Source organism: Malaya genurostris, chromosome 1 (genome assembly GCF_030247185.1).
Source record: "Malaya genurostris strain Urasoe2022 chromosome 1, Malgen_1.1, whole genome shotgun sequence".
In the NCBI taxonomy this organism is placed as follows: Eukaryota; Metazoa; Arthropoda; class Insecta; order Diptera; family Culicidae; genus Malaya; species Malaya genurostris.
This window is the reverse complement of record NC_080570.1, coordinates 77,444,370-77,468,676: the sequence shown is the minus strand read 5'-3', so window position 1 is coordinate 77,468,676 and position 24,307 is coordinate 77,444,370. Positions and strand designations below refer to the sequence as shown.

Sequence of the window (24,307 nt, the reverse complement as noted above, 5' to 3'; positions counted from 1 at the left end):
TAAGATAGAGGATTTCCATGTTTCTGGAAATATTCCTGTTCTTAGAGATAAGTTGAAGAGATGTTGTAATGGTGTTGTGAGCTCAGTAGCTAATTGCTTCAAAAATATTGGTGCTATTCCGTCAGATCCAGGTCCCTTTGCTGCGTTGAGGTTTACAAGTGCATTGAATATTTCTTGCTTTGATAATTGATTGACACTGATGTCATTAGAAAGCTCCGGTATAAAGGAAAAGTAGTCATGTTCACGATCTGTTTCGGCATATGATGTATATATTTCTTGGAAATAATTTGCAAATAAATTACAAATTTCAGTGCTATTATTTCCAGTAGTTCCGTCTAGGTTCATCTGGGAAGGAAGGTTGTTATTCTTCAGTTTTGGTTTAACATAGCTAAAGAAATTTTTAGGGTGAATCAGGACAGTAATGAAGCATCTTTTCTTTTATAGCTATTCCTGTGGATCGGTGTTCCTTCGAAAATATTATTTGTAATGTCATCAAAAATTTTCCGAAGCTCGTTGGAATGTATTCAGAAAAGATATGAACTATCATATTTTATCGGATTTCCAAGAAAAAAATTCTCAAAATTGCATTAGAAAATCGCTCTCACTGGACCATGACTACACACTTTAAAAAAAAAACTGTGATTTTACATCTTATTAGATGCACATAAATGGAGCGTCTCAGTTCACGCAAATTTACGTCGAAGAACATTTAATATTGTGTCTAAAACTCCATGCATGAATTCGTTGAAATAAAAAATGAATACTTATAGCAACCACCGCGACTTGAACCGAGAATCATTGGATCGCAAGTACGTCTGTTAATTGACTGAGCCACAGAAGCATACATCTGCTTCGTTGGTAAAAGGTACATTTAAATTCATACAGTCGCACCTACTAGCAGAATGCAAGTTACAGTCAATACCAGTAAAATTCAAGCTATTCTACCATTAAGTCATTACAAATAAAATTTTCCGTCATTTGACAAATTAGGTCTTTATGAATTACATCGTATGAGGAATTATGTATGAGGAAATTCAAAATGTTTTAGAGTGTAGAAATTATGGAGACACAAGAAAATTAAGAAAACAACTGCTTAGAATAGTAAATGTTCAACTTGTAACTGTGATGGTGATAACCACTTGAAGGGTCTGCCTTTTCTATTTGAACCGTTCCGTTTTAGTCTTCAAAAAGTTAGAGACTTGGATTGCTAAAAATACCGTAATAATCGAAAAATAATGGAAACAAAGATAATCTGCCATTTGCACTTAGGAGCACTGTAAAGATTTTCTAGAAAAAAATGTAAGCCTTACATCGGTTTCATAATAACAGTATACCTGTTCTATAATAGCAGTGAATAAATATTTATAACTCGTCAGAGATAATCTGCCATTTGCACTTAGGAGCACTGTAATGATTTTCTAGAAAAAAATGTGAGCCTTATTTCGGTTTCATAATAACAGTATACCTGTTCTATAATAGCAGTGAATAAATATTTATAACTCGTCAGAGATATATAATCATAGCTGGTGTACGCTGCCGTTCTATTTTTTTCTATATTTGAAACACAGATAAAACGCTGCTAGGGCTGCCAGTTTATTTTGTTATAATTTCTAGATTTAAATTTTAAAACTGACATAAATTATGCATCTAGAAATAGAACACTCCTGAACATGCCCTGAATAATAAACATTACCTTCATTTTGTTTGTTTGCTGTGTAAGCACAAACGAGCAGGACACTCAAATTATTTTTTTTTATCTTTTTAACGATTATTTCAATTTTTCATTTTGTTTGGATAGTGCTCACTTGTGCCATAATGACGCTACTGAGGCACTCAGTGTCCCATCAAAAATATCCATTTGGTCATCTAGACTGATTTTTTACTTATTAAAAGAGGTACCACTTATAAAGTTTTATCTGTATGCGTTCATACAGATTTCATACTGAATTCATTTTTGTTTTGTTTTGATTCAAACGAGTAAAGAAAAATGTCAACTCTTCTTCTGATAATTACGATTTGGAAATATTCTCATATATCATATATCACATTTTCCTATTTGTGAGTGCGTTTTATCTCATTGCTATCGCATTGGAACCACGTGAACACTCGAGTAAAAACTACGTACCCGAAGACACTATGGTTTGTTCCGATGTCCACTTGCTTCGGGCAGTCCGTGAGTTGGCGTCTTGCGAAAAAATATTTTTTAGAAAAAAATGTCATAGTGTCATGTTTGTTTGCCTGTGGTGTAGGTGACTGCAGTAAACATGATTTAGTTTATTGTTATTTTCATATACCGCATTAATAGGTACAAACCTATATATGTGCACTGAATCAGTAACCGTAACATCAAGTAAATTCGAACTGTCTCTTAGTCTTATCCCTTCAAATGAAAGAAGAACTGATGATGAACACACCACTGAACAATATGGGGTTATGATGCGCATCATTACACATTACGATAGTAATCAACAATCGGTATGCTTCACTCTGGATAGAATGATGTTAGAATTGGCCTTTAGTCTGCTTCTGACAACCGAAAACTGAAATTGCTTCGCTATTCAACTGAATTGTGCGCACTTTAGTCTCAACCTTGTTGTATGTAAATGATGGCCTTATTCTATTAAGGGTACAGCAAATTGCAGTAGATACCATCTAGTACTGGCTGGTATAGTAAGTTTTATTTGGGCTTTTCGGAAAAGCAAATTTTCAAAAGAATATCAAATGAGTGAATTTTGAACGCAATCTTTCACGAGAGCTTGAAATTCGTAATACGCCAAATAATCAGATTTTTCTCTCAACAGGAGCGAAATGGTCCAGGCTCTCCGGCCTCCCCACTAAAGTCTCCTAGCAAAATTCCATCATTGCGTCGACCGGATAGTATAACTCCTCAAACACGATCCAGAAGCACCTCAAAGCAACGGCTCACTGCAAAAACACCAGAAACTCCGACTGAGCCTCTTATAAAAAGTAATTTTAAATTTTTCGAGTCGAATTAAGCAATAGTATCACTCTTTTAATTGGCATTCGTTTCCCTGTTTAGAAGTACCAATGAACAAAATCCAGGTCGGTGCTACTCCATCACCAAATCTGAAGGTGGTCAAATCAAAGATAGGATCCTTGGAAAATGCAACCCACAAACCGGGTGGTGGACACGTGAAAATAGAAACGAAAAAAATAGACATCAAAGCTGCACCAAGGATTGAGGCGAAAAATGATGCTTACGTTCCGAAGGGTGGCGATAAGAAGGTGAGAATCGTAGCATATTTGTATGCTTTAGTGTGGTTATAGGGGCCATTGATATAGGATATCAGTAAAATATCACAATTCAACATTTTTCCTAATATTAAAACTTTCTAAATACCAAATAATTATTATATTTTATTAGCTTATATTTGATTGATTTTAAATTTTAAACGATTTGCCAGCCTCAGAAGAAGCCTATGCATTCCGGAATACACCAAAGAAAATATACCACATGAACAACTCTAGCGTCGTTATGTTTGATTTGATTGCAAAAGTTTTTTTTCCAAATTACGGTGTGGTATGAAGGCGAAAAACTTTCTGAATGTTTCAATTTAGGTTCCTAATATTTACTAATGAAAAACTGCTCTATCTGGTGTATATAGAAATATTTTCGTTTTCACAGATCATCACAACCAAACTACAATGGAATGCCCGGTCTAAGATTGGTTCATTGGAAAATACCAGCCATAAACCAGGCGGAGGAGATAAAAAAATCGAAACTTTGAAGACAGACTTCAAGGATCGTGCAAAATCTAAGATTGGCTCAAAGGATAACATCGGTTACCAACCCGGTGGCGGCGATGTAAAGGTAATGAGAAGACGCACTCAATATCGCTCATTTACTCTCATGGCTCGTCAAGAAAATCGGTGGCGTCTCGTTTATTAGAGACACTCTACAACATCGATTTTGGGACGCAAAATCAAGCTTTTGCTTAAATAGTATACTGTTTCTCAGGTATCAGCAGTACAAACGACCTGTTTTGGAAATATTTTTCGAACTTGTGATTTTTTTCCAATAGTAGGTAGATCTTCACCTACATATTTAATTAATATAATTGTATTAGTAGCTGTCGATTGATGAATCCACAAGGGCAATCGGAAATGAATATCTTTTAGGAAATATAAAAATTAATTTTGGATACATATTTATTTAAGATCAATTTAACGTATTTGTACGGCTGTCTTAGATTTTATAATGTTTCGTTTTGCCTTTCTCTATAGAAAGGTATTAGAATTGCTGGAAAAACCGACTTTCGAACGGTGCCTCGGAGCAGTGCTGTAAAACTTCATTCAATTGAATTGAAACTGAATGTGGAACACATTGACGATCTCTCTAATGCAGTAAACTTCACTCTCTGACACACACAATGTTTGCTTACTACTTACTACGTTCGAATTTGCTTACTACCAAGAGCGAAGGCATTGAAGCAGGTAGACTACTTGACACTATAAACTGAGCAAGCAAAACTTCAAATGACTAGGTACGATTAATCAACTGACGATGAAATCCGGGAGCTTCACTTGAAAATGACAGCAAAAGTCAAATGAATTAGTAGGAATATGCTGGCTGTCAGCGGCCATGAATTTCATTTTCATCTTATATTACTCGATTGAAAATGAAATTTTACCACACTGCCTCGGAGACTCATAATGTTATATACCATTCTTTTCTACTATATCAGCTTTGGAAACAAATTCGACAATGACAATTTCTAATAGTGACGATAGAGATGATAGAGAGTTTCAACTAGGTCATATACTTCTCACAAAATTGCTTACGTTATAGTAGTGAATAAATTGTGTATACGTGTTTTTGGTTCAGAATGTAATGTGATGGTTTCGCAAACCAGCTGCCGTATGTTTGATTCCCGACCTGGAAGGATTCTCAGTGTGCGTAGGATCGTAGTACTAGCCATTCAACAATCCTATAAACATACTAACAACATTTTACTCTCCACCATACCACAGACTCGAACGATTTGAACTGATGAGATACTTAAACTTTGAAGTAATTTTCTATCAAAGATTTACATGGGATATAGTTTTACTTGGTGTAAGAATGATAAATCAGTTTCCAAGTCGATCTCTGACAACTCGCATACAACACAGTTTGTATAAATGTTTGTGTTTAATACCGGTGGATCCAATAAATTCAAATAAAACTCGTCAGTCAGTTCTTCAACTGTAGGTAATGTTATTGTTGAGCTGAAATTTTCATTAATCAGAAACTTTTTAGAATACTCAAATAAAGGACCACATATATTCTTTGTGATTTTTTAATTGACTATAGGGTTTTATTTACAATAAAAGATTCACTTTTTTCACTCATGCGTAGAATACTCCGCAGTCTGTATAGGCAAAAACGTCAGGCGAGTTTGTATCGAATCTCGTACATAGAAGTAGGAGAGATTAATGTCAGATTCGTGCTTGCCAAAATAGCTGCACTGCTCACCGCACAGTTGACATGATATGTTCAATGTGATGCCGTGCGATGGCGTTGCTGGACTGAATACTGATTTCTCTCTAAGCTGAAAAGTTCTGGTAAGGGATAATTGCATGGCTACTACGATAGTATGGACAAAAAGAAATCTTCGCTCAACTAACATGTGTTTGGATTAACAATGGCAGTTTATCTAGAAGAATTAAAAGCATTCAATTTCATATTATATCACGCAGCAAAGAATAGTGGAAGAATTAAGCACTCGACAATATAAAAATTGGTAGAAATCCGACATGGTAGAAATAAGATACCGAATATCATCACACAGATTTTAATTTCAAAGATTCCGACATCAGCGAAAAAATAGAAAGGGATCTATTCGGGTTGTCCTTGTAAATGACAAGTTTAGAAGCAAACAGTGCTTGTACATAACTTTGATTTCAGTTAGATAAATCGTTCCGTCAAATATCGGATGTATTATTACGCAGGAGAGGCAGTGAACAATGTAGTCAATTTAGTTTCATTCATTTATGGTATGTTATCCTACTTGTGTAGCAAAAGTAGTAATCTTGAATTTAGCTCGCCTCATAAAATTTCGTCAATCAACCAAAAATATGAGCTCATATTCGATGATTTGCGAGCTGGTTTTTGTCGCAGAATGTGCATTTGGCAAACCTCCAGAATTTGTCCATCGCAGAAGTGCGCCCTGTTCGTTCATTAGCCTTCATCTAGAGAAGCAGGGGGCGGTTGTTTTCATTGCATGAGCAAGACAAGACAAGCATTAGTTCAAGTCTATAGGATTTGACAGCGAAATACGCGTTGAAATTAAAAAAAATACATCGTTCAAATATTTCCGCCATAATTCATATATCCGTTTGCTTCCATTATCTCTCTGCCTCTGCCTACCTTTTGGTAAACAAATAACTCATTTTATGTTGTAATCTACTCTGTTGTATTTATCATAACGCATATCTTGCATGTTCTTGTAAGCCTGGAAGTGCCGCAGTTGTTGAGAAAAAAAGAAGAGCAGTAAGTAATGTTTGTACTGAGACGTAAAGCGAAACAAAGTCTTATTCGTAGTGAGCAAATGGCATAGAAAACTATCTGTTGTGCAATGTGTGCTTTTAATTTTAGTGTTTCACCTCATTTGGTTCTGGTATTCAACATCTGTTTGAAGCATATTTCTTCATTAGCTGAACGCACTTCTGGGCTTAAAATACTTGCTTTCGAATTTCTCTACTTTCCGGTTGATTAGCCTATTTTTTATGTTTTTCGTGTTGTCTAATGCACTGCAATTGCTCATAAGATATAGTTAGATGATATCTTCATTTAGTTTTATTTTCTTATTCTGACTACGTATACTGTATAAGTTTTTCGCATGTATAACCAAAACAAAACATTATTTTTTCTGTAAATTTAATAGATTTTATGCGATACATGAAAATTAGGGTGACATATATCGGTTTTATGGGAGATGACTAGTTGATTATTTTTGTTTATATGTGGAAAACATCTTTATTTTCTATATAGGGGTGCAAATCAAAAACTCAAGGAAAAATACACGTGAAAATGTGGTCAGGTTTTAAACACTTACAGCTCAGTATATTTTGTATCAATTATTAATATTATTTCCTTATTTGATTGTAAATATTTCTAAGATTCGATTTGAATATATCAACAACGTATTTTCAATTATTAATTATTGAAATTTTGATTAGTAGCGAGCAGTGTCCTATTTTGTCTGCTAAAAATCTCCGCCATATCGGATTTCCCTGCCATAGACGACGGTTTTGAAGGAGTAATCGATATATCAAAGAAAAAGCATCGCTCTGATTGGTCAATCGATGCAAAAGCAAAGCTGCTGGAAGCACGCGAATCTATAAATAAAAGCAAAATTATAGCTAACGTTTCAGTCCTACGCGTAGCATGCTAGAGGTATGTGGTTGCTAGACAGCAAGACAAAAAGTGCCATAAAACGATTTGAAGCTTTAATTGGTATGCTCTGATCTTGTGTCATGCAAGCTCGGATGAAATTCCATGAAATGTCGTTTCATCTAAGAAATTGACATCTACCCAGGGTAAATTTTGAGTGCTTAAAATGAATTTCTAACTTATATAAGATGAACTCGATTGATAATAAGAAAAAGTTTATCGCTTCAACCGAAATCGCAGAATGGTAGTGACACTTAACGCTATAAAAATAACTGCTCGCATACAAAACTTGAACACAAGCTTGGCGGAGAGAAGCTTAAATATCAAAATCGTATAGCAAGTATGTACAAAGATATAATTGCATACATTTGGGATATTGATGTAGTTTCGTCGGCTGATCCTTGTAGTTTTGTGGTATAGAGTTCTTAGTTTTTTATTACTACGTACGAGGTTTGTTAAAAAAGTATCGTGAATTTAGTATTTTCGTGGTTGCCCGAATCGAATGGATGTTCGATTTTTAACAGCCGTTCACAGCACGTCACATCCGTGAGCACTTGGCGAACAAAACTTGGAGAGTGTCCACAAAGATATTTTGAAAAGTATGCTTTTTCAGAACATGCAATAAAAAAATTTGCGACTTTCTTGCCTCAATTTTCTATATACCCTTTAAACCATCATTCACATGAGGTATCTCACCTTAATTCAAAAATTTAAACTAAAAAATCCCGGCAAGTCTATTTGTCCTAAAAAAAATCTAGTTAACACCAAATAGTTTGATGAAAAAATAGGCAAAATAAGCATAAAAAATAGATTTCATATATTTTACCAACTCACAGGTGATCTTTCAATATTAAAAATCTTCAAACTGTCACCGCGATTAGGCTTCACTTGCCCATGTCCGATTTAGCTCGATTGCTTCATAGAAACTTTTTTGAAATTCTATAAGTAGTCATCTCCCATAAAACCGATATATGTCACCCTAATTTTCATGCATCGCATAAAATCTATATATATATATATATATATATATATATATATATATATATATATATATATATATATATATATATATATATATATATGTAAGTTTATATGTTTGTAACGCCATAACTTCGGAACTACTGAACGGATTGCCATCAAACTTGGCATAGGTACTACTCGCATATGAAAAAATTCATATAACTTGACGAGAATCGATACGTTTTGAAGACCATAGAAACATTTTGCATACATTAGATATGACTTCACGGGGGGTGGATGTAGCAAGTGGCTTTAAAAAGGGGGGTGTAATGTTTGAAACGCCACAATTCCGAAACTATTGAACGGATTGCCACCAATTTTGGCACAGATAATTCTTGCTCTTCTGAGAATGTCATAAGGGTATTTTAATGGGAAAGGGAGCGTAGTAAGTGTCCTTAACAGAGGGGGTTATGAAAAAATTTGTCTAATTTGACGAGAATTGATACTTTTTTAGACCATAGAAACAGCTTGCATATATTAAATATAATTATATGGGTGATGGATGTAGCAAGTGCCTTTAAAAAGGGGGGTGTAATATTTGTAATGTAATAACCCGGAACTAATTAACGGATTGCTATCAAACTTGGTACAGATACTTATTGCTCTTAAGAGATGGTCATAAGGCTATTTTTGTGGGGGAGGGAGCGCAGTAAGTGTCCTTAACAGGGGGGGGGGTCATGAAAAATGTGTCTTATTTGACGAGAATCGATACTTATTGAAAACCGTAGAAACATTTTGCATTCCGTAGATATGATTATATGGGGGCTGGATGTATCTTTAAAAAGGGGGGTGTGATGTTTTTAACGGTATAACTCCAAAACTACTTAACGTATTGCAATCAAACTTGGCATAGGTATTTCTTGCTCTTCAGAGATGATCATTAGGACATTCTCAGGGGAGAGAGTGTGTATCAAGCGTTCTTAATTTGAGGATGCCATGTCGAAATTTATCTAATTTAAATTTATCAATTCTCATTGATAATTTTTAAAACCATACATGCATTTTGAAAAACTCAAACATGGTTTTAAGGTCTGAGGACAGAGGGCCACGTGTTGAGTTTTAAATCGACCACGTGACTCGCTCAATTCCCTTTGCGCATCGTATTTCTCTTGAACTCTCTCGTATATGAGCAAACTGTACCGGGTTGCCAGCATATATTTTATTATTTTGATGAGAAGTTTTGTCACATTAATCTATCGTATGGGTTGGACATTACATGGATTCCAATGAACAATGAAAAAATATTCAACTTTCACAAAGATTGAATGTCTGTGTGTTTGGCAGCCTTGTCGAGCCAATTTTATTTCTCTCTCCTTTTTCAGAATGCTATCAGGAAACCAAAGCGAAAAAATGGTGGATGCATTGAAACTGACTTTGTTTCACAGAAAAATACAAGACTTTATTTTTATCGCGATAACATATATGTTTTTATGTACTAATCGCATCTAAACTAAATTATCTAGACTTTGTCGCGGTAGATTTATGATAAAAGCCTTCAAAGCCGAGATTTTCGATGAACAAGTAGAGGTATGCATTTCCGAGCGTTCCAATATTCAGTCAGAAAAAAATACAACACGACCGCTAAACTCAATGAATCATTCTGAAAATTTCACAGAATTCTCAACTAAAATTCAGACTAGGAGAAGGGAATCTTGAAAATCAATTTTCATCTAGAATTTTTTATAAAATGAGAGAGGGGCAAGAATGTCAAGATTGTGCTTGATAGTATTGCTATCGTTAATTTGAATTAAGTAGTACTGCTATTGTTAATTTTAATCGATACTTTTTGAAGAGCACAGATACTTCGTACACTACTAAGAGGTGGTCATAAGGGTTATCATGGAAGAGAGCTGTAGTAAGTTCACTAATAAAAGGCGCGTTCAATATAAAATTCATTCTACGAGAAACGATGCATCTTGACAAATACAGATACTACTTTTATGTCCATGTAGATTAAAAGGTTATTTTAAGGGAGAGGGAGTGCAGCAAGTGCTCCAAACATGGGAAGTGTAAGGTAAAATTGATTGAATAGCAACATAAAACTGCTCAGAGTATTACACTAAGTAGGACAACTTCGGGAATTTTGTTCGGCCTTTTCTTCCCGAAACATTTCCGAGCAACGCCGGGTCATTCAGCTAGTATATGATATTTACAGAAAAAAGTATGTTTTGGTTTGGTTATACATGCGAAAAACTTTAATGCTCGACTTAAGTAGGTGTAAGATAAATCGAATTCCTATGACCCATTACGTGAACAGAGCAAATCGTGTTGCGACGTCGTCGTTACGTCGGCCAACCCCTCCTCAATGCAATGTTAGCATCAAATGGATTCAAGCATTTTAGGTTATTTTTTTCTGTAACCGATAATTATGCTTGTTTCTATGGTCCTATTTCTTACCAATCGTATCCAAACGCAATAATCTAGCTTTAATACCTGCAAATTATGACTCCTGGATATAGTATGATATTGCACACACATCACATTATCCTGATAAGTTTTGAATCAGAAACTAGTCAAATAAATAGAATAATTTTCTAAACTCCAACTGATACTTATAAAATGTCTTTTTAGTAACCTCAGAAAATGCATTCTGAGATAAAAACACTTGATGAAATTCGTGCGTGGAATTTTGAAATTTACATACGGCTTTCAAGAAAACAACCTAAAAAATTGGTCAATTCATAAGAAAAGCAACGAACAAATATTTGCGATAGAGACAAAGATTATAACGACTCAGCATAACGACAAACCAAAGTGTTTACCTTTTTTTCAAATGGCTGTATTCGACGAATCTTACTTAAAAGATTAATTACGTAAGTACAAAACCTCTGAACGTCTTCAAAAAAGTGTTGTAAGAGTCGAGCCCCACACATACAATTGTGTGATCGATTTCTACACTGAAAAAAACGGCTTCAAACTATTAAAGTTAATTCATGCCATTTTCTATTTGACCTACCAGCCGTTCATACATTGAAAGATGGGCACTTTTAAGGAAAAACGTTTTTCTACCAAAAAAAAGGCGGGTGGGTAATGTCAGAGACATAACTGGATGTCGTGAATACGAAAACAACTGACATGTTCCTTAACACTTCCGAATATCAATTGTATGAATTATGCACGCATTCCCCTTTTTCACATTTTTCGCATAAACAAAGAAAGCTTCACTTGATCTCGATTACTGTGAATTTCACACAGCGAAAAGTTCACAAATCTAAGCAAACTGATCTTGATTTGCAGTAAACTGAAGATATTTCCCTACGATTTGCAAACAACAAATCCTAATAGTTCTTTAGAAAACTTTTAGAGCCATTAGAACGGCTGATATTGTGCAATGCTCTCCACCGTTGTTTTTTCCCAATGCTAATGACTGGCAGCTGTGACGTAATCGCTCTTGTCGAAAGCGAAACTAGCTGTGCAGACGACACAAAACACATCTGCTCGCAGTGGCGATAGAATCCAAACTGATTGAATTTTTGTTAAGAGATTTCCTTTTATGTGATTTCGTTTGTAGCTTTTTCACTAATGGGCGGTCCTAACGGCTATAAAAATAGCCGCATTCAGAATTTTAATGTTGATTATTTCATTTCGGATTTGCATAATATATTGAAAGAAACTATCAATATGTTGTAGGGATTCGTTTCTAGCATTCAGAAGGACCAAATTGAGGAACTCACTACGATATTCAACATTTTTCGGAACATTTTTCCCGGACGATTTGTTGTACAGCAGCAGTTATTTTGTTCTCTTCCTTAGAACGCGCTCTGATTGGCTGGTGTTGACGTGGAGCAAATGAGACAGGTTTTTCAATAGTGTACTATTGAAATACTTCAATGCTTTTGCTATACACGTTTAAATTGAAAAATTTCGATTCTATTGGTAGTTAGATTATATAAATCCTTTCACAGATCACTGAGCTATGAGCTTTAAAAATACGAGAAAGGCAAACGCGCCTTATGAATTATCCTCTTTGACACTCGTTTATACCAAACATTTCAGAAAAGTTTAATTTTGAATTATTTGAGACTATGTCACAAAACTGACAATTTTATCATAAAATTGTGATCATATTTCCATGTCGGCATGTCGCAAGAATTATGTTGATTCATTAGATACAACAATAGATATTCACGATCAAAAACTTATCACTCTCTCAGAGGGTAAATTTTGAAAAGGCACCCCATAGTAAAGTAAGTCGTATTCACGACAAAAATGGGTTGTATAGAGGTACAGTAAAGTAAATTCCGCATAATTCTTTAGGAGTATTATTATGGTTTTAAGAAGAACCGAATAGAAGTCTGGAATAGAGAACTGGACCCTGAGTTCAAGACCTAAATTTAGATCCAATAACAGACTCAGAATCCAGTTTCAGTCGCTGCTGGTTCTCGCCTTGATGGCCAGCAAGCGAATGAGAGATGCGACCTGAGCGTTTGAGGTTTTAACCACGCAGAAGGTGCATTCTCCGTCGTTTCTGGTTAACTCCCGCTGCTGCTGCTGGTTAAGGTCCTTTCGCCTCGATGGCCAGCAAGCGAATGAGAGATGCGACCTGAGCATTTGAGGTTTTAACCACGCAGAAGGTGCATTCTCCGTCGCTGCTGGTTGATGATTCCACTCCCACGACGTCTGCTTCCATCGAACGCACGAAAAGAAATGATCGATTTTCGACCACGGTTTCCCTTTTATACGCATTCAGTTGAAGATATGTGCCTGAATACCTCAAAATCGTCGTCCTTGCGCGAAAAACCCAAGCGAAAGTAAAGAGTTTTCCGCGTTGTTTTCAAATTTTAAGAAAACTTAATTTTTGAGTTGTTTGTGGTTATCGCACACTGTTCAAAATATTATCCTGAATTCCAGATCATATTTTTGATGAAATGGTGAAAGAATTATGTTGCTACCATTAATACAAGTCGAGATATTTACGATTAAGTTCTGCCCATTCTTCCATATGGCTAATTTTGAAAAGGCGCCCCATAGTAAAGTAAGTCGTATTCACGACAATAAAGTTGTAGAAAATTTTATTTTGAGCGACTTTGCTGAAAAAAAGTACCTCTCTAGCTTTTCATTTGATCGAGTTACATCCATTTTCCCGAATAAAAGTAGGATGGCTCCTGAAAATTCACTTTTTTTCGTGAAACGTTCTACGGAAAATTTGGGTTCAGAAGAGTTGTTGTACTAATCATTGCGCATAATTTTGCTCAACTAAGCTTTTTCATATGAGCTACCAGTAAAAAGTTATGATTATTTTTTCATCAAAAACTAGTCAAGCTTCAAATATCAATATTCATTAGATGCCAGATCGATAAAAATGTATCCTATGCGATTCCTAAAAGGTCATAATATAAGTAAAAATTTGAGAGAAAATTGGAAGGGTGTTATTTTTCTAACTTATTTAAATTAGTTTTGAAAATACCTTCAAAAAACTCAAAAACATTGCATAACTCTTAAACGCCTTAACGTATCAACATACTTCCTTCGACAAAATGATAGTATCAAATTAGTTCTATAAGTGTTCCATACATTGTCCATTCGAGAAACGAGACACACAAAAACTACAGCCGAAAATAGATTTGTTGTAATTTAAAGCACTTCCTGAAACCCAAAAAAATCATTAGTTTTTTAAAATGAGTAGAATGTATTTATTCGAACCAAAACTCATTGTGCGACGTTTTCCAGTTTTTACAGGCTATTCGGTACACAAGTGAATGAAAAAGAAGGACCAGTATCATAGGCGTCTCGGCACGATGTGGATAAAAATATTTGCATTTTACTAACTTGCACCAACTTGTTGGAATGATTGTCGATATCATGAAAATTTCTGTTCATAGATTTATCATGGCCAACTAGTTTGAAATAACCATACTACACAGTATCTCTAATCCTCAGTTGCTCAAACTCAATTGAAGTTGTTTTTTTTTTGTAATAAATAATTAAAATTGTTCCTGCAATATATTTTCGGCTGTAGTTTTTGTGTATCTCATTTCTCGAATGGACAATGTATGGAACACTTGTAGAACTAATTTGATACTATCATTTTGCCGAAGGAAGTATGTTAATACGTTAAGGAGTTTAAGAGTTATGCAATGTTTTTGAGTTTTTTGAAGGTATTTTTAAAACTAATTTAAATAAGTTAAAAAAAATTTTCCAATTTTCTCTTATATTTTTACTTATATTATGACCTTTCAGGAACCGCATAGGATACATTTTTATCGATTTGGCATCTAATAAATATTGATATTTGAAGCTTGACTAGTTTTTGATGAAAAAATAATCATAACTTTTTACTGGTAGCTCATATGAAAAAGCTTAGTTGAGCAAAATTATGCGCAATGATTAATACAACAACTCTTCTGAACCCAAATTTTCCGTAGAACGTTTCACAAAAAAGTTAGAACAAAAAAAGTGAATTTTCAGGAGCCACCCTACTTTTATTCGGGAAAATTGATGTAAGTCGGTCAAATGAAAAGCTAGAGAGGTGCTTTTTTCAGTAAAGACGCTCAAAATAAAATTTTCTACAACTTTATTGTACAACAAAATCATTTTTGAGTTCAATTAAGAAAGTTAGATTTCAGATTTCAATCTAAATGAGGATCACCCTAGTAACACTTTTCATCAAAAGGAGCGCAATTTGATTACAAACAACTTTTGTGAAGACACCAACTACAAAAAACTAATATTTAATAGTGAAAATATTTTTGTCACGCTAATTTCCCGTTTCGGACCACTGTGCACTGGCGTGTGATGGTAAGCGAACACTTCTGTGAACTTCAATTAATAGAGAGTAGATCTGTCCTTGCTATGAAAAACTTGCAAGGAATTTTTATTTTGCTGATTTTGCGTGTCCCACGCTACTTATACGCAAACCATACACCAGAGTGCTCACCGGCGTGTACACCTATGTGAAAGTATCTGCATCCACCTCAGAGAATTTATTAGCTCTGCTTTAGCACTTTGGTGCGATTCAGTGGAGGAGGTAAAAGGAAATAAACACACGCACTCATGATCAGAGCTGCAAATTGTCAGTCATGTTAAATGACCTTGACAGACTGACTAAAATCATCAATCAACTGTAATCGGTACGGTCAAAGTGTCTGTCAAATGAGATACTCGATAGTTCAATGACCAAGAAGAAGTATACTCAGTCAAAGACAGGTGACGCATTTTGTTCTCTCTCTCATTCTCCTATTCCCTGTTGAAGTAAAAAAAATTCCATGAGAGTACTAACATAAACATAAATTGATAAAGTTAATTGTTCGGTCATCGGATTTCGGAGTTTATTGGTGTACATGAATTTAATTCAATGTTTATGCTGCTTGATTAATTAAGTCACATCCTAATCAAGCAGTGACTGGAGAAATGAAAATAATATCAATCGCATCGGCAATCAATGAGCGTCCTGGTGAGTATAATATCAAGAGAGTTTAAGTTATGACATATCGGCTCTCAGACACTCAATATATGATGATTGGTAGAGCCTGGTTGGCAGCAGTCCAGTGACATAAACTTTCCAATTTAGCAGCTCTGCTCATGATGCGTGCACACTTTATACAAATTTTGCTTGCTCTTCGTCACACAGAGGAGATGGACATCTTTGTCTGCATGCACAATTTCGAAATATTAGCGTTGTTCTGGGTTGAATAATAAGTGAATAATAACGCACCGATTTGGCACTGAATAAGTTGACAGATCGGCCACGACCCGGAGCGTTAATAGATGGAAGTGGATCGACCAGCTAAGATTAATATGAACAGAGCTACCTTATGTATATTTATCACTTCTTGTGGCTTTTTATATTATTTCCGTAATTACTCACCAACACATTTGCAGGAATTCAAAACCTCTCAAAACACTAATAGGCTAACTCTTTCGAAGAATCAAGTAACTCTAATTTTATCATGATTACAGTATTGGATTGTTTCAATACAGTATTTTTTGTGTTCCCTTTCAGATTGTAAATCAAAAGTTGGATATAAAAGCAGAAAGCAAAGTGGGATCACTCGAAAACGTAAAACACAAGCCTGGTGGTGGCGACATCAAGATTTTCGACGACAAAGAGTATCTGAAGCAAATCGATCATCCTATTGCACCCACTCCACCGTCACAGGTAAAATCTAGCTCCAGAGAGTTCCTTCTATACTAAAAAAACAAGTCACAAATTGAATTTATTTACCATGTTTCAATTGCTTCTTGATCGTTCAATGTACTTGCGATCTGTGTCCATTTTCGAAATTGAGTTTACTATATATAGTTGCATCGTGACATTCTATGCTAGATTTTATACCTATCTAAATTTTCTAAAAATTTTTAACTAGATGAAAAACGATCGGTATATTTGGTAATTGGTAACTATTCTAAGTAGAATTATCAGGTCTCCCATTATCTGTATGCTTTGCGCCAACTTTTATATTGGCTTCCCCAGTTCGGATGAAATTTTTGTGCTTATTTCTGTTTTTGTTTTATAGGAATATTTGTACAAGTTTTATTAGGATAATTTAAATCAAACTCGATCCATGTACAACAAGCAAGACGAAAGTTCGACAAACAATGTCTAGTAAGGTTTAAGGTTATTTGATTACACGATTGTAAGTCTTGTTTGTGGTTACCATGATTTGTTCGTCTCTAGTTTGTGTGTGCCGTTATTAAAATTTTCGATTGATTTTTGACTGATTATGCATTGACTTATTGTTATAAATAGCGCTTCAAAACCTGAACATACATCAGTTTGCGCTTCGCAAAGTTGTGTTTCTGCCTATGTACTTTTTGACTATTATTTTTAACAATTCACAGAGTCCAACTCCGGACAGCGCCAGCAATTACGACGCCAACGAAGCAGCAGTTGCACCGCATACTAATAACTAAATTTGATTTAAGTGCTTTTTCTCACAGAAACATCATAACAGCAAGCGGTTAACTTTTCTTTTTGAATATATTTATTTTATGTATAGTACAATTATAGCTAGCTAGCAGTAGCTTAAATTTAGTTATCGCGTGCCGTTTAATAGTTAATTAAATTTTATACTAACACATTACACATAAGTAATACGCGCAGATCTCACACCCAACACGTTTTGAATACCATTAAAAAATCAAATCAAATTCAGCTAGTTTCTCACCAAGCAAGTTCTTATCATATAGAAGAATCATATTGTTTATTATGCATAATTAATTTGATACTAAGAAGATTATGTTTCATATAATAGAAACTAAGGCTGAAATTTTCATAGATTTTTCTGTTACCCCAATTGTCATTGGTTGATTGTTCATGAAAGGTACATTTTGAAATTGAATTAACAACTAACCACAATATTCATTATAAAAGCATAAAAAAATTGCGTGACATTTTTGAATTGTATTTTAATTTGCAAATAATATTAACCACAGAAAAAAAACACCAGCACTGTTTTAATCTCACTTATAAGGCGACACATTATTAAAAGTATACTGTACAATACGATATTTTAGTTCAAATTAATTGAAAATGTTCTTGTTTTATTCTGCGTTTGTTGTCCTGTGTTGTTGATTGATTTTGGTTGAAATTTGGTGATTTTGAATTTATGTTTTATTTTCTTTGTTTCTAGTCATCGGCTCCGGAATACGATAAAAACTTCTACTATTAGTTGACAAATTTTCTTTTGAATTAAACAAATGATGCCAACACTAAGAATAAAAGAATATATCGAACAAGTATATACAGTGTAATTCAAACCTGGTCCTGTTGATTAGTTCTAAGTTTTGTATTTTCTAAAAACATTGATCAATTACACACAAAATAGTGTTGCACTGGTAGCCTTTTTCCGCACCTTATTGGATTTATGTTTATTCTTTTTGGTAGAAGATGAGTGCAACTAATGGCTTAACACTAAAAGACCTTTCATGGAAGTTAGCATAGTGCGGTATACTTTTCACGTTGTGAATACTTTCTTTAATTATGATCATTAACCTACAAAGACAGTGTTGATTGAAACATTAAAGTTGAACATTATTTTTGTTTAGAGTGTTTTCTAGTCGAATTTTCAGTTCAAAACAAACGCTTAAAGAGCGTTGTTGAAAGATGAGACGGTTTCCTTCCATTCTGTTGATTATATTTCATAAATATGATTCAGTTAAAAGAAATTAAATCGTCGTTATAACTTTAGAAGAGCTGTTACATATGTGCAGTTTATTGAAGCCTCATTGTATTGGAACCATATGTTAAATATATATTTATTCAACTCATAACAAGATTATGTAACCGCCACCACTTGAAGATGAGGTCGAAATGAAAAAGAACGTAAGAATCAATCATCTTTGATAAACTGGTAACGATATAGTTCCAAATAATTTATAATGTACTATTAATTATTAAATATTTTGGTAGAATGAATGAGAAATAAAATGCATACCAGGATGACAAACTCATACAATTATTTTACCAATAAACCATATTTTCACCTGCTTTTTGGCTTCCTAGGTAACTTATTTATGATAACTATCAACTAGTCCACAAAGTACTACGCGCGGAAACAGTTGAATCGGCACCTTTTATTAGTTTGAGAAAAAAAACATTTAAGCACATAATTCGACCTAGAATATAATGCGTACTGGATAAGTTCGGGGTTCAGGCGCAATACTTCATTGAAAAACTGTTACTGACTCATTTTAGGGGTTAACCTATTTTTGTGCATAGGTCATATAACCATTTTTACATACGATTTATTAATTTTTAGTTGGTTTGACGTAAAGCCGCCATAACTATATTCAGTTTTGCAATGACTGAGCGGAAACATATGTTGGAGAAGCCAAATGAATGAAAAACTAACAGAAAAAATGATTTATTGAAAAAAGATACGCTCAGAGACAGGACTCGAACCTGCGTTCTTATGTATTCCGTGCATACGCGCTACCATTTCGCCACTCTGAATCTTGTTTTAGTCACGTAGCCGAGTGATCAGTCACTTTTTTCAAGTTTTTCTCAAGAATAATGAAAAAAAGTTTTTCGTGCGACAGGTGTAGCAACATTACGAAGCTTTCGCCGGTAGTTAATGAAAGTGGAGTACATTTAGTCTAGATGCATAATTTATGTCAGTTACAAAATTTAAATCTGAATTTTATAACAAGAAAATCTGGCAGTCCCAGCTGTGTTTCACTCGTGTTTTAAATATAGAAAAAATAGAACGGCATCGTAGACCAGTTTTGAATTTGACAGAAGAACTGGTCGAATAAACAAAACTAGAACCGCTTACTGGGGATACGTTTCTGCTCTTTTATAGATCTTCCATATAGCTGCTAAATTTGCTCTTAGACTATACGCCTTTAAAGCGGCACCATCAATTGGTTTCATGTAGAAGTCTGGTCCGATAAAATGAACAGAAACATTTTTCATGGAGTGGATGTTTTCACGCATCACTAAACCAATGAAGTGGAGGTTGTAATCAACCCGTTTGTTTTTGACATTTTCGTCCTTGTCAAGGAAACGTGTTTACATAAAATTTTTGATATCGATAGTCTTAGAATTGCATGAAACGTCGAGATTTTGTGTCAAACCGAAAATTTTTTTTTTTAAAGAATCTGCTTTATGGCATTTTCCCAGAAAGTAGATTGGTCCCAGAAAGTATATTTTTACCAAAAAAAATTTTTTTCGTGGTGTCACTAAATTTGTCAACAGTACAATCTAATATTTGTCAACAGTACGAACAGGTATGAAAGGTATAAACCAAATTTTTTTCAGCTAATCCGGAAGAATATTAGCAGATTATTTGAACTCAAAACAATGAGAAAACTCGTTGAATGTTTTCTACGTTGACTGAAAATATAATCTTTCTGTAGGCCGATGACAAAAACCCATCCGCATACAAAGAGATTGGGCTCGGACACTTGCATTCAAATACATCTTCAAATTTGGACTGTCAATCTCAGATGTCAAAATCTTCTTTCTTCAAGTGTTGCTAGACCTGATAACCGGCAACATGGTTCATATCACGAAATGTGTAACGGGTTTGCCCATCGAAAATTTTTGAGAGCATTCATTCGAAAGAAATTTGCTCTGATTACCGAAATTATAAACATAAAAAACGAGTTATCTGTTCGCTTTTCCACTACCACAGAGCCACTAACATTTCCCATAAAGATCGATGAGATATCTTTAAAGAATAAAGCGAACAAGATGGGTCCTCGCATTATTTTTCAATGATTTCGCATCTATTTTTACGGAAAATTACTAGTTGCTGTTTACTGTGCTACCAATTTCTTGCCAGGTACGCGTTATAGTTCCGGTCGAATGTGCTTATCTATTAGATAGTAATTTAGCAAACTAAGGCTTCTGATGACAAAAGTCCATGTAGCTATTGTACTAACCGCTGTAGGCGCAAATTGGAAAGTTCGAATACGTAAGTTTTTGTATTAATTTCATCTTCACCATCTAGGCCATCAGTTATGTCAGCTAGACTCAACCAAATTTTGCACTTACTCAAATTTCCGAAGAATGAACAGATGGCTAGCAATCTACAGTTTATTGTGTTTATTTTCGTTAAGCGTCGTACGCGAAAGATGGCCTCCAGCATGTCCAGTGTAGAGTTGACACGTGACCTAGAATACGATCCTGGACCGAACTCACTGTCTACGTTGCGTCATCCACCATCCCTGACAACATCACTATCACTTCCGGCAGAATGTATCGTTTTATCCGTTGCTCCAGGGCCTACTGTTGAACCATCACCGAAACGAAAGTTACGTCGTGTAGAATCTACCCGGAGTTTCTTGAAAAAGGATGGACGAGCTTTTCATCCGAGACCTTTCCGCATTTACTAGATTGCATCAAAATGGAAATGAAACCTCATTTGTAGCAGTGTATATCGATGTCTCATAAACGTAACATATTGAATTGTTTAGTTGACATTTAGAGGTTTCGTTATTATTAATCAGTCTGTGCATATAACCAGTTATATTTGTTTTGTTACGCTTCGTCTACTTAGCGGTTCCAGTTGTACTGCTAATTTAAAATTAGCACTTTAATTTGACCTGGTGATGAGTCGAAGACGTAACGAAATAAAAAACAATTTTTACTCTTTCACATTTGTGTCGCCAAAAGAAACCGTTTAATTATTTTATTTAGATTTTTGTGCATTTCAATGGTGAAAATTTCGTAGTATGACTACTATTACTATTTTGATAACAATAATTCTCTCAGATCCACATTACCGCATACAAAATTGAATAGAAAAGCTGTATGTTTAATTGCCTGATAAATCCCACAAAAAAAGTTTTAAAAGAAATTGAAGATAATTATCCAAATATTCTCACATTAGGGACCACGTTACCACCGGCACTTTTTTCAAAGACCTATTTGTTGTTGGTCTTATACATAATGAGCTCACTAACAAAAGATATTGGTTTTATGATCCATATCAAAAGTGTAAACAATTAATCTGAATCTGAAAATGGAACACTATTCAATCTAAAATTTGTCGAAATAACGATCTTTTATGCAGTACGAACAAGATAGAATTTTATAAATGCAGGGTCAGTAGAGATGGAGGGATCAAACCAACACAATACTGCAGAATTTCCTACCGCTCACATTAGAATTGGTATTTATTGATGTTGTAAGAAACCTAGAAAACAGTAATGAGATCGCAGCAGTAGTTAATTTAATTTAAAGTGTTTCTAGATCCTATTTTTCATTCGCTATTTGTAAATCAAAGCAATCAAAAAGCAAAGCATCAAGAACTACCTCAACAACGAGAGTTCAGAAGCGTGTAAAGGTAAATTTAGATTAACAAGTTTCAACCTTAAATTGAGTGCGGAAAACTCGTCTTTTGAATAAATTAGTACGTATTTTCACAGCAGTGATAATCAGCTTGAGGTGCGCAAATTTCGGTGAAAAATGCTTGATGTTATTTATTTCTCTTGTGGCGTGAAGACAGATGGGCAGGTATCCCAGAGATAGTGCTTCAGATACTCAGTAAAGTATGGGAAACAAGGTAGAAATATGAAATTATATTTGTCTGTCTTTGCTAGAACGTGGCGGCAATATGACTGTTCAATTGTTAAAGGTTCTCTTAAAACATAACATTAACATTAACGCATGGATCAATAAGTCCCGAGACTAACAATGGAAACAACATTTTTTTTGCAAAATTTTTTTTTATTCATCAACATAATCACCTTTTAGGGTGATACAATGGTTCCAACGTTTTTCCAATTTTTGAATACCATGTTTATAAAAAAAAATTATCTTTCGCTTCAAAATAAGCTTCAGTTTCAGCGATGACCTCCTCATTTGAGCCAAATCTTTTTCCCTTGAGCATTTTTTTAAGATCAGCAAAGAGCCAGTAGTCACTGGGGGCTAAACCTGGCGAGTATGGGGGGTGGGGAAGCAGATCAAAGCCCAATTCGTTCAATTTCGCCATTGTTTTCATAGACTTGTGGCAGGGTGCATTTTGTTCCATCGAAAGCAATCGCGGCACCCACTTGGAAAAAACCTTTTCCATGCTCAATTTTTCATGAAGGATAGTAAATACACTTCCATATGATATCTGTCTCATCTCAGCAATCTCACGGAGCTTCACTTTCATTATAATTTTTGTCACTTCACTCACATTTTCCGGTGTAACGGCTTCCACAGGTCTACCCGAGGGTTCAGCGTCATTTGTGTCGGTACGACCACGTTTAAACTCGGCGAACCACCGACAAATTAAGTTTTTTAATGGGTAAAAACACCGTGCAATCGAAACAATGGATTGAAAAATGTTATCCGGACTCTTGTCCATCTAAACGTTGCTTTTGATGGACAAGAGTCCGGATAACATTTTTCAATCCATTGTTTCGATTGCACGGTGTTTTTACCCATTAAAAAACAATGTTGTATCAAAATACGAAACTCGGTTTTTTCCATTTTTTAAACAAACTACAAAACGACTTTACTCCAACCTCGATAACTCAGCTGTTTCTGGTCGGATCGACTTAAAATTTTGACCCGTTTTTTAACTGCACTACACCGGTGCTGTGCTACACCATGGCATGAATAAATGAACAAAAATGATGAAAACATACAGTAACTCTTGACTACAATGAACGATTCCATTGCACAAAGCTACACCGAACTTTTGATGAGTGCTACACTAGTGGTATCGGTACAGAAAAAGTGTAGCACTGGGGTAGTGCAATTGGTAAAAACGAACGGTTTAAGTGCAGCTTTCGCTACACCGCGACCAGTGTAGTGAAATTCAAAAATAAAAACGACATAAATTTCATGTTTTTCTGGTTTGCGAGACGAAAAGGCCCACATTTTTCTATAGACCCTAATCGACTCTGTTTAGTTGAGTTGAGTTGTATTTCTCGGGTATCTCGATATATAAATACTAAATATTCATTGTTACAAGTACATATAAGAAAAGCAAAAAAACCATTTTCCCGTCATCTGGGACTTTGGGTTGCAAGAAATCGGTTTGTACTGAGCGCATATGACTGTTTTTTTTATTATTTACATTTCATCTTCAACTTATCAGTGCATAGCAGTTCATGCCGAACTGCCACGCCACTCAATTCAACATAAACCGCTAAGCAGACGTAAAGTTATCTCTATTTGAGACACTTTCACTTAAATCAAAGCACAGATTTTTCACTGATAAGACGTGATGCACAAAGTACGTCACGCCAAATTTAAAAAATATCTGTCTCTCTTCTTTGTTACAATTAGTTAGGGTGTTTTTACCTTTATATATATATATATATATATATATATATATATATATATATATATATATATATATATATATATATATATATATATATATATATATATATATATATATATATATATATATATATATATATATATATATATATATATATATATATATATATATATATATATATATATATATATATATACATATTCGCTCAAACTTCAGAAAAATT

The 24,307-nt window shown here is 34.5% G+C and overlaps 1 protein-coding gene across 7 annotated transcripts in view; it reads left to right on the top strand.

Moving 5' to 3' along the window:
* LOC131440517 (microtubule-associated protein tau) overlaps window positions 1-18,804 on the top strand; it is a 61,163-nt gene extending 42,359 nt beyond the window's left edge. For 3 of the 7 annotated variants that reach the window (XM_058611864.1, XM_058611868.1, XM_058611865.1), the window contains 6 exons: window positions 2,802-2,967; window positions 3,041-3,246; window positions 3,647-3,832; window positions 6,455-6,493; window positions 16,359-16,514; window positions 17,198-17,982. In XM_058611864.1, coding sequence (XP_058467847.1) covers window positions 2,802-2,967; window positions 3,041-3,246; window positions 3,647-3,832; window positions 6,455-6,493; window positions 16,359-16,514; window positions 17,198-17,269 — 825 coding nt within the window. In that variant the 3' untranslated portion in view covers window positions 17,270-17,982. The other 4 variants (XR_009231399.1, XR_009231398.1, XM_058611866.1 and 1 more) reach the window with 4 other exon arrangements.
* Window positions 18,805-24,307: the final 5,503 nt, after the last annotated feature.